Consider the following 12,513-nt stretch of genomic DNA (forward strand, 5'->3'; position numbering starts at 1 on the left):
TACTTCATTTCATTTCGGCATGTCTGAAATCCTTAAGGACAAAAGTGTTAAAATACGATCTTCGTTCTTCATTAGAATCTTTTAACACTTGGGAGGAAAATGATTTTTAAAGCACAAAGAGGTAAAGAGGTATAACCTTTCAAAAAGATACTCAGAGTTCAAAATTCAAGAATGCGATATTAATACACAATGGGCATAGGTGAATATATGCAATACAGTGATAGCAAATTAATTTATTTAGTACTTTTTCCATTCCATATCATCAGGAGGATTGATTTCAACTTTCCTTTTACCTACATCAGACCAGTTGGTACTCAAAACTGTACCACCAGACTCCATCTGTAATAAGAAATAAAAATAGATTAATCCTTCGACCATATAATCAAAACAGAGTATTTTTCTAAAACTGTTTCAAGTATAGTGTTCTAAATATAAGCTATGTTTGGCTCAATATAAACATAAGACAATACTTCGATTTAATTTTAGACTTTCCAGATAAATTAGGCAGAAGGCATCATGTTCATACACAGTCATAAATAAAAAGCACATCTCCCTCGGCTAACCAGAAATGAGGTAAATGTGGAAAATCTACCTTCTGATGAAAACAAAATTGGCTCCCCAAGAAAATGACTAATCTCTTTTGTTAAAGATAGTAAAGACCAGGCAAAGTAAACGCTTTCTTTACAAATTGGACAGAGCTTTTAAGATCCCCTTAATGTGGCAAATATATACAAGGGAATGCTGGAAAGTTTTCAAATCAATGTGCATACGCATGAGTACATAAAATGTGTATCTCACTAAAGAATTGATTATCTATTTACCATTAATAGAATTTACCACCTACCAACAACTTTAGCATATTCATAAGTACATTCTAAAAAACTCTGGACATTTGTTATCTTAAATTAAAAATTAAACTGACTTGGATCACAGAAAAAAGGTGTGAATTCTCAAAATCTAAACATTTTTACATAATCAGCTGTGCTACGGGCATATGTATATAGTTATAAACCCCACTACTACACTGGAACCTCCATGTAACCCCATGCCTCACACTTCCTGTCAAGCTCCCTTACATGGGTTGCTTCGCATGAGATGTTCTTTGCCACCCATTTATTTTCCATACTCTTTAGCTATCCTCTAAACATGACATATCACCATTTCTCTGTGGCCTCCTTTGACCCTAATCAGGACTCTACTTTTGTAGAATTTGTATTCTTTATGATCATAATTACCGTTAATGCAATATGCATCACACTACACTGTTAAGAATTTTAAGGGTTTGCTTTATCTGCTTAGTACCCTTGGTTCCTACTAAAGCTGAGAGCTCCAACAAGGCAAGTAACATATTTTTCTAACACTTACATCCCAGATCTAAGCCACAACGGTTGGGCACATGGTAGACTTCAAATAAAATATTGATATGTATGTTTGTAAATGTAATGTGTTGAAGCATATGAGAACAGACCTACTCTTACCTGAGTGGAAGTATACAGTGTATGTTTTAAGTAACGTCTTCTTTCATTCAGATATAAGTGTATGTAAACACGTTAACAGCATATAGCATGGGCCCTGTGCGTACCTCACTGAACTACACTGTGTAGAAACTGTCATTCAAGTAACATGCTCTCTCATTAATACAAACCCACTAACATCATAAACCCCTAACCTTAGCCCTAAGCCCTAACCCCAATCCTAATGTCATCGAGTCCTCTAGCAAGTTCTCTAAATTGCAGATACAAGGCATATACCCTTACCTGGGCCCTAACCCTAACTCTGGCCATAAAAACCTAATCTAATCCTGACCCACATCTGAGAAGAAAAAAGAAAAAGTGGTATACATACACAATGAATTATTGCCCAGCCACACACACACACGCAAAAGAATCAAATCTTGCCATTCACAATGACATGGATGGAGCTAGAGAGTATTATGCTAACTGAAATAAGTCAGTCAGAGATAGATACCATGTGATTTCACTAATATGTGGAATTTAAGAAACAAACAAACAAAAAAAGGGCAAATTTAAGAAACGAAAGAATGGATACTTAACCACAGAGAACTGATGGTTACCAGATGGGAGGTGGATGGGGCCATGGGCTAAACAGGGGATAAGGAATAGGGAGTACACTTGTGATGAGTACTGGGTGGTATACGGAAGTGCTGAACCACTATTCTGCACACCTGAAACTAATATTACATGTATAGTAACTAGGTGGAATTTTAAAACTTTGAAAAATTTGAAAAGAGATAAATTCTATATAATAAACTACTCCTATGAAGATGAAGAAAGCAAATTTAGCTTATAATCTGATATTACTGATGACATTTATCTCCCCCTCTTTCTTTATGGACTACAGTGCAATTTAGCATTTCCCTCTCATTATTTTGTACATGTTGGTCTTTTTGTCCCGATTAGACTGCAAGATCATAGATGACAAAGTCTACTTTGCTTGTCTTTCCAGAAGTACTTGGTATGTTTTAGACGGCTTGTTTTATGGGTGTACATGGTTCATTCACTATTAGCAAAGCCTCTGTATGAAAATGGATGTAGATTCTATAATCTATCTTTGAAATTTCACACACTGCTATTCTTTCTAGCATACCCTTAAAAAAGTCAATAAAGAAACTAACTTCCCTTCCTGGGGACACAGAGTAGATATACTTTATCCTATTCTTTCTCCTAAGTACTACTAAAAACCTTGGACATTATATATATGTAAACAAACGTTAAGACTCTAAAAGATGAAGGGAAGAAGATCAGCTAAGGACCTTGGGAGCCAAGGAACAACATAAGATGGTGGTGAGTCTCCTGGGTTTTCCTTTTTGCCTCATGTCCTAGAGTTGCTCCTAAAGAAGCCAGAAACACTAAGAGGCACACAAACAAAAAATCTTGAAGAGAAACCTGGTTTCTCTAGCTAAACGATGAACAAAGACAAAAAGATAGCTTAGGAAGACAGAAAAGTTTTATAATTGCTCTACTGCACTAGACACCACAGAAAAACCTGTGGTCCCATCCACGCTCAAGGCCAGTAAAGGCTGAGCGAGGAGCCCAGACTTCCATCCATGCTAGGCTATCATGAACCCACCTCCTCTGCCACCTGTGGTATCAGTGAAAACCATATAGGTATCTATATCCCACTCCCAGTAGTAACAAAGAGATGCTCTGGGATGTCTAAGGAGGCTGATTAGCATGCTGGATTTCTACCTCCACCCAGCAACAACAAGGCAGTGCCTTCCTGTCCTCTGACAGAATGACTGGCAGAGAAAGCCAAATAAGATGGGAGGATTTATTATTTTTAAAGACTTTATTTATTTATTTGCCAGAGAGAGAAAGAGCATGAACAAGAATGAAGAGCAGCAGGTAGAGGGAGAAGCAGGCTCCCTGAGGAGCAGAAAGCCTGATGCAGGACTCGATTTCAGGACCCTGGTTCATGACCTGAGCTGAAGGGAGATGCTTAACCAGATGAGCAACCCAGGCATCCCTAAGATAGAGGATTTAAATAAGATGCTGTCGCACTGCAGAACACGAAGACATCCCAGTTTCAACTGAAAAATCACTTATTGCTGGTCAAAAAAAAAAGCATAAGGAAAATTTCAGATTCTATTTTTTCAAGAAAGAAGACAACCAACAGAGGCTAATTTAGAGATATGATAAATGCTAAAATTATCTAACAAAAGATTTTAAAGTAGTCATAATAAAAAATGCTTTAACTAGAAATCATGAACTTGCTTGAAATAAATGAAAAATAAAAAAGTTCAGCAAAGAAAAAAGATATAAAGAACCATCGAATGTTTTAGAATTAAAAACTACAGTTGAAGTAAAAAGGTTAAGTAGACAGACTAAAGAACAGAAGAGAACAGATAGAGAAAGAATCAGTGAACCTGAAAACAGGACAATATAAATCACCTAATCAAAACAACAGAGAAAAAAGAGAAATAAAATGAAGAAAGTCCCAGGGATGTGTGAAACTGTGACAAAATATTTATCTTATATCATCAGGTTCTAGGAAGAAGACAAAGAGGGTAGATCTGAAAAAATACTCAATGAAATAATGGCTGAATATTTCCCAAATTTGGAAAGACATATAAACCTATACATTCAACAAACCCCAATCAGAATAAAACTAAAGAAATCCCTGCTGACAAAGAATCTGTAACAGGCAGATCTAAAGAATGCCAGGGGGCACGTGAGTGGCTCAGTTGGTTAAGCATACGACTCAACTTCAGCTCAGGTCTTGAGTTCAAACCCACACTGGGCTCCACTCCAGATATGGAGCCTACTTAAAAAATAATAATAATAATAAAATAAAAAGAATGCCTAAAGAAAGTTCTCTAAAATAAGAAAAATCTAATGACAGAATCTTAGAACATTACAAATGAAAAAAAGACAACAAATAAAATAGAATTTGCTTTTTTCTCGAGCTTTCTAAATTATGTTTGAAAGTTGAATGAAAATATAATGCTGTATAATGTGGTTCTAAAAGTATGTAGAAGAAATACTTGTGAAAATTATAAATGAGAAAGGGTAAAGGGACATAAGGGGGGGTGGTAAGGTTTCTACACTTCACTCAAACTGACAAAAAAAATGACACCAGGTCGGGCGCCTGGGTGGCTCAGTGGGTTGAGCCTCTGCCTTCGGCTCAGGTTATGATCTCATGTCGGGCTCTCTGCTAGGCAGGGAGCCTGCTTCCCCCTCTCTCTCTGCCTGCTTCTCTGCCTACTTGTGATCCCTCTCTCTCTATCAAATAAATAAATAAAATCTTTTAAAAATAACACCAGTAAACTATGATAAGCTATGTATAATATAGCTAGCATACAAAGCAACCACTAAAAAATTTACAAATAAATAAAAATGAAACTAAAAAACATTTAAAAGTACTCAGAGGAAGGCAGGAAAAACAAAAACAAAACACAGAACAAAAAAAAGAAAATGGCAGAATTAAAGTCCTAATGTATCAATAATTACATTTAATGTAAATTATCTGAATACATCAATTAAAAGACAGAGACTGGCAGAAGAGATGAAAAACAACCCAACTATATGCTATCTCCAAGATACTCACTTTAAAACAGAAGGAATCAACTTAAATATGATATAGACAGGTTGGAAATAAAAGAATGGAACAACACATCATGCAAAGATTAATCAAAGACAGGAGAATTGGCTACATTAGTATCAGAGCAAAGAAAATTACCAGAGCTAGAGAATGACATGTATATATGATAAAAAGGTCAATCTACCATGAAGATACAGCAATCCTAAATGCATATGAACCAAACAGAGCTACAAAATATGTGAAGCAAAAATTGACAGAACAATAAGACAATATCAGCAAGGATACAAAGGAATTCAACAACAGTATCAAGCAACAAGATCTAACAGACAACTACAGAACATTCCTTCCAACAACAGAATACAACTTCTTTTCAAGCGAAACATAAACTTGAGATAGACTGAATGCTGGGCAATGAAACAATGTAAATCATGTTGTATGTAATCTCAAATCACAATGGAATGAAATCAGAAACCAATAAGGTAACAGGAAAATCTCCAAACATTTGGGAACTGAACAACACACTTCTAAACAATCCATGTGATGAAGTCTCAACTGAAATCAAAATACATATTAAACTGAATGACAATATAACATTAGAATTTGTGAGACAGCTAAAACCTTGCTAAAAGGGAAATTTATGAAATGAATGAAATTTATAATAAAAAATAGAAGAAAATATATTCTTAAGTCAACAAAGGGCTGATTTTGTGGAAAGAAAAAATTCAGTGACATTGACAAACCTCTGTATCAAGACTGAAAGAAAAGATACAAATTACCACCATAGGAATGAAATGGAATATCACTACAGACCCTGTAGATAGCAAAATAAAAATAGTAAGAAAATACTATCAACATTGACAGGTTAGACAAACTAAATAGAATAAAATGCTCAAAAACACAAACTGCCACAGGTCATTCAATGATATGAAATAGAAGTCCTACAAAGCTATTAGAATAATTGAGTAATTTATTTTTATTTTTATTTTTTATTTTATTTGACAGAGAGAGAGAGAGCACTAGTAGGCAGAGAGGTGGCAGAGACAGAAGGAGAAGCAATCTCCCCGCCAAGCAGAGAGCCTGATGCGGGGCTCGATCCCAGGACCCCGAGAGCATGACCTAAGCCGAAGGCAAAGGCCTAAACCACTAAGCCACACAGGCACCCCTAGAATAGTTAAGTAATTTAAAATCTTGACAAAAAAGAAATGTCCAGGCCCAGATGATTTTACTAGTTTAAAGAAAAATTAACACCACTTCTACACAATCTCTTCCAAAAAACAGTAGAGTACTTCCCAATTCATTTTATGAAGTTAGTATTACACAGATACCAAAATCAGACAAAGACATACAAAAAAAAAATGTATCGCTTATGAACATAGATTAAAAAATCCTTAACAAAGTATCTGAAAATAGAACTGAGAGATATATATATAAGGAATTATACACCATGACCAGGTGAAGCTTATCCCAAGGATGCAATAAATAAAATATAATTTTTATTATAAATTTCATTCATTTCTGTTCTTTGTTATTTTATTCCATCTGCTTGCTTTGGGTTTATTTTGCTATCTTCTTAGGTTGTTCAGATGTGAATTAGATTATTGATTTGACTTTCTGTTTTCTATTGTGTGTGTTTATGGTGCCTACTCTAGCAGGGTTTTAGCTGAAATATACTAATCATATAAAATCCCCATTGTAACAGATTAAAGGAGAAAAATCACATAATCATTTTAATCAATGCCAAAAAAGCACAGCTAGCTGTGTGGTGTTGGTATAGATGAACCTAACAGCTATCTTCCAAAAAGTCAACAGCCATTCATGATAAAAATCTCACAAGGAATAGAGACCTTCAACCTGAGAGAGCATCTGCAAAAAATCTATCACTAACACTGTAATTAATGGTGGAAGACTGGTTTTTCCCTTAAAATCGGAACAAGGCATAAATGTCCACTCTCACCACTCTTATTCAACATAGTGCCAGAAGTTCCAGCTGTTGCAATAAAGCAAAAAAAAGAAGATGAAAGTCACAAATATCAGATTTAAAAGTCCTTACTTGAAAATATGACTACCTACATAGAAACTCACACTTACCAAAAGATTTCCTAGAATAAACAAGTTTAGCAAGGACACAGAATATAAGATAAACAAAAAACCAACTGTATTTCTAAACACTAGCACAAGGACACCAAAGTTAAATATACAATACAATTTACAATCACTCAAAAAAGAATACTTAGGTATCTCTTGCAAAACATTTAGGATTTACATGTAGAAAACTGCACAACGCTGATGAAAGAATCAAAGATCTAAATAAATGAACTGGCAGATTCAACACAATAAAAATGTCAATCTCTCCAAATTGATAGATAGTCCAATGCGTACCTAAGAGGATGTTTTGATATATATACACAAAATATTCTAAAGTTTATGAGGAAGAGCAAAAGAACTAGAGTATCTAGAACAATTTTGAAAATGACTAACAAAACAGAAGGAATGACTCTTCCTGGATTCAAAATTTACATAACTGTGATAATCAAGACTATAGTATTAACGGAGGGAGACATGTAGGTCGATAAAAAAGAGAACTCAGAAACTGACAAATATACTCAAGTAACTTTTGAGAAACAAAAAAACAATTCAATGTTAGAAAGAGTTTTTTCAACAAATGGTTCTGGTGCAAATGATCACAGGCAGGCTAAAAACAAAACATACAAAAAACCTCAACCTACATCTCAACTTCATATAAAAAAAACTAACTCAAGATGGATCATGGACTTCAACATATTATGTAAAACCATAAAACTTATTGAAAGAAAAATGCAGGAGAAAATCTTTCAGATCTAAGACTAGGCAAAGAGTTCCAGACTTGATAACAAAAGCATAATCCATAAAATGAAACACTGATAAATTGAACTTCATCAAAATTGAATACTTTAGCTCTGCAAAAGACTATTAAGAAAACAAAAAGTCAAAGTACAGACTGAGAGAAAATATGTGCAAACTATGTATCTCACAAAGACCTGTCAGATTAGTGGTGCCAGGAATTAAGGAAGGGCAGGGTGGAGGAAGTGTGTATGGCTATAAAATGACTACAGTGAAGGAATCCCTGTGGCAGTGGAAATGTTCTTCATCTGAACTGTCAATATCATGGTTGTGATACACTACTGTAGTTCTGCAAGATGATTCCACTAGGGGACACTGCGTAAAGGATACAAGGGATCTCTATCTACATTATTTCCTACAACTGCATATAAATCTGTAATTATTTCAACATAAAAAGTTTAATTAGAAACACTTTTTTAAATTAACAGTGAAATGCTCAATCACGAGCAGTTACAACACAGTAACTTCTGTGGAATATCTGAGTCTCCAAGACATTTATTAACTAAATACTAATTTGAATATAAATGCCTTAGAAGAAAGTGACATTTCCAAAACTACTGATAAAAGTCAAATGACTACAACTACAGGAAAATCATCGACCTAGTTTTATAGAGATAACTTGTTATTAAAAATCTCAGAACTTGAGAACTTGAATTCAGGTGGTATTTATGTTGTCCTGGGGCTTATTTCCTTAATCAACAGACAAATCATTAACAAACCAATGAGTAATTAATGTGCACCTTCTACTTGCCAAACACTGTTCTGGCAGTTTCCTGTCTATATTCTTCATCTCTAACGCTGAGGCCACTATATATGGTTCTAATGGAGATTCCTTTAGCTATTGTGATAAATCCAACTAGAGTAATTAGAGTATTTCCTTAAGCCTTCTAAGTTCTAACTCAGTAACTAAAAGTATTTGGAATAAACCACTTGCATCTCAACTCCCCGACAAGTTTCCAACTTCCCCAATTATTACTCTTAGTTTAGAGCAGAAAGAAATGTTCAGATGAAGCCTATTCAAAAAGGCCTCCCAACCACAGTACATGCAATATGGTTTTAAATTGCCTAATTAATCTTTCTGTTAAAATTTCTGGAGTACTACCACAGTATATGTTTTTCAAGCTTATGTTCTTACAAATGATTTGTTCATAGCACGTTTCACTTCATCAGAACCATCTGAATAGATCTGCTGGAATAGTTTGTTTAAAGCTGCATCTCCCTCCAACTTCTCATTTTTTTCTTCTTCTTTGATCTCACCAACCAATTTATCCCAATTTCTCGTATAATGAGATGATGATGGATATAAGTTCTTTACATCTACGGAGTAAAAAAGATAGATGTGATTAATCAACATATGATGATTATGTCAAGAATATGCAAACTTTGTGACCATGACATACAGAACATCACAGAAAATAGTTTAGGTCACTAAATTTCATAATAAATGTCTTTCTGATATATAAATCAATAATCAGATTTACACTTTTACAAACTGAATCAGTGTAATGTAAAATCCAGGAATTTCTTTTGAGCAAAATCTAATGAAGTATAGGTTTTCGGTACATATTACAGAATTAGATTAAAAACATTCTTTGTATTAAAAATGAGGGAACTGAGTGAGAAATATATTAGAACTTTTATACTTACAGAAAAGTTGCTGAGATAGTACAATTCTAAAAAGGGTCTTTAAATAATGCTTCATTAAGAAATTTCTAAGTAAATTTTAATAAATGTTAAAAACATGGCTTTTTTGAGCTGCATCTCTCTTTCAGAGTAGAGATAAACTGAAAATATAATTATCCACGCCATTAGACGGTGAGTTAAGACTCCATCCTCTCCCCACATTAAATTATTAATTACTTCAATAGGAGATAATAAGCAATTCTTGAATGTTGAAAAATACACCATGTGATCATTTAGAGTTCAATGCTCACTCATGCACACACAGAAAATAATAGTACCTGTAGGGCACACTGAGGTAAACCAAGGCTGCTTAAAACCAGAGAGGCTACTGACTGGCTCAGCAGCTCAGGGCACTGCCAGGGCTATCCCAAAGACTAAGGGAATCAAGATGGTGGCACCTGAGTAATTAAAAAGTAATCTACCTAGTAGCTATAAGAGCAGTTGTGTTCACTCTCCAATGGAAATACTACACAGGCCACAAATGTGAGCCACATACATAATTTAAAAATTTCTAGTAGCCATGTTACTAAAAAGAATCAGGTGAAATGCATTCTAGTAATATATTTTTAACCTACATACACAAAACGGTATCACTTCAACATGAATCAATATAAATATATTAAGAAGACAGTTTATGTTCTTTCAGAGTCTTCAAAATCTGGTATTTTATACTTCCAGCACAACTCAATCCAAACCAGTCATTTTCAAATGTTCAGCAGGTACATGTGGTCACCATACTGGACAGTGTAGCCACAGAGCTTTAAAAAACCTGACTCAAAGTTTTACTATTAATAAATTAGGACACACAACATGTCCCTCTTTCCTCAAAATAGTTCAAAAATGAGAAACTACCAACTGTTCAGTCTGCTGTTCCATCCCTTCTTTTCACCTGTAAGCCAACTTCCTCCCTGTCTATCTCCCCAGAGAAACAAAACCAAACAGCACCCCACATAGTTTTTTTTAGTGTAAGCATACAGTTTTCCAATCTACCCTTTTCTACCAGTAATCCCCTCTCTATCTACGTGCATTTTCACTAGTAGCCAAAGAAAGCAAAAAAAAGTATGTCGTATTAAATCAAGAGCCTAAAAAATGCATGGGTTTAATTAATCCTAATGCCGACTCCCTAGAAGAAAGGGAACAGATTCTAACCTCCATTTTACAGATAAGAAAACTAGTCCAGAAAGGTTAAACAACTTGCCCTTATCTGCACTCTCCAGCTTGCAGGACATGGGAATCTGACAAGCATATCAATTCCTTACAAAAATATAACAAGACAGAAGGAATAGCATATGAAATATATGAAATATACAAGGCATTGAGTTTAGAAAAACTCTGCAACTACAACACTAAAAAAATCTCCATATTTATTCTCAGAAAACTTTAACACCAGTAGATGGTGGATAAACTACTTAGGAATGGATGGGTAACCTAACTCCCTTGTTCATTCATTATAATATCAAATAACTGCAAAGATTCTCAGGTCAGCAGAGACTTTTTTCCATTGTTAAAAAGATGCAGCAACAACCAGCATCACATACAGGGTTTATATAAGAACCAGACCAAGACCCTGAAGACCAGGGTTTAGTCCTAGACCACAAAAATTGCTGGGTGATCTTAAGCAAATTGCTTACTTTTAGACCCTGCAAAACAGGGCTGCCTCCTACAGAGGACTGTTGTTAGAACTGAGTAAGATTTAAAGGTTTTTGTTTTTGTTTTTTAAACGCTTTTTGAGCTCTATATAAACCTCAGCCCCCAAATCTCTCGGAGTCAGACCCAAAAGAATCACATAACATCTTTCCTCTATCTTTCACATAAAACGTGAAGCAGAAGCTGAACAGCCTACATACCAACTTCAAATATTTCAATCCTTAAAAAATTATCTGTTGGTGTCAATTTTCTGGTTTTGCTAATTACACAACAGACTAGTTGTGATGTTATTATGCAGGGAAGCTGGGTGAAGGGTACATGAGAACTTATCATTTCTGCAACTTTTAGGGACATCTAAAATTATTTCAAAATAAAAATAAAATATAATGAATAAAAAAATAAAAATAAATTAAAAATATATAATTAATGACTTGTTGGCTAACTGTGTTTTCTAAAAGGTGCCATAAGAAATCTGTTTTCTGTTACAGAAAGAGCAGTGAAAAAATCTAGAAGTAGCATTTTAGTCATCAAATCAGAACATTAATCAAAAAAATTTTCTCTCCTTTCCTAATGAGGGCATTGCTATAAAACATACTCTCAGACTGTAATTCTAACAGTATCTAAGCAGATTAATCATTCCATTAGAAAAATAGCTGTCTTTTGCATAGGCTTAAAATTGATCCCAAGTAAGTAGCCTGGTCCTTATAGGGTTAAAAACAATCAACCCTAGTTTTCACTCTTCTGGGTTTTTCTTAGGTTTTCATGACCTGTTTGTGAGCACTTCTTTAAGAGCAATAGAGTGAAATGGGTTAGGTATTTTACTCTGCGAAGCCCTGAAAGTCCACGAAATTAGAGTTGACAATATCAGAAGAAATAGAAAGGAATAAATAAAAAGGAGAGCGAAGAGGAGAAAATTATTTCGGCAGAATAAACCTCTAATCCACTTACAATCCAAAAAGAAGCAATAGGAAAGGGCAACACACAAAAACAACCCTCAACTAATGTCATACAGCGACTGGGTAAACAATAAAAACGCAACCCCCTCAGGGTTTATGCAGGCATTCACTCTTATTCTCAGCTGAAGAATTGAAGAAGGTAGAAACTTTACATAAAAGGCACTTTGTATTCATTACAGAGCAATCTTACTGCACTCACTGTATCTGTTGTTCTTGGGAACATAAATAATGAAAATAGAAAAAATGCTCATTACTATTTAACTTCAAGTATATAACACAATATGAA

The 12,513-nt window shown here is 34.5% G+C and overlaps 1 protein-coding gene across 1 annotated transcript in view; it reads right to left on the bottom strand.

Annotated features, from left to right (window-relative positions):
• Positions 1–213: 213 nt before the first annotated feature.
• The window catches only part of SUGT1 (SGT1 homolog, MIS12 kinetochore complex assembly cochaperone), a 39,775-nt gene continuing 27,475 nt past the window's right edge, over positions 214–12,513 (bottom strand). Inside the window, exons 12-13 of the mRNA XM_004759295.3 lie at positions 9,077–9,258; positions 214–339 (exon numbers count right to left, since the gene is read on the bottom strand). Of these exons, the coding sequence (XP_004759352.1) occupies positions 238–339; positions 9,077–9,258 (284 nt within the window). The 3' untranslated portion in view covers positions 214–237. The remainder of the gene's footprint in view (positions 340–9,076; positions 9,259–12,513) is intronic.

The sequence above is a fragment of the Mustela putorius genome, unplaced genomic scaffold, assembly GCF_011764305.1.
Source record: "Mustela putorius furo isolate JIRA1106 unplaced genomic scaffold, ASM1176430v1.1 tig00000179_pilon_pilon_pilon, whole genome shotgun sequence".
Lineage (NCBI taxonomy): Eukaryota > Metazoa > Chordata > Mammalia > Carnivora > Mustelidae > Mustela > Mustela putorius.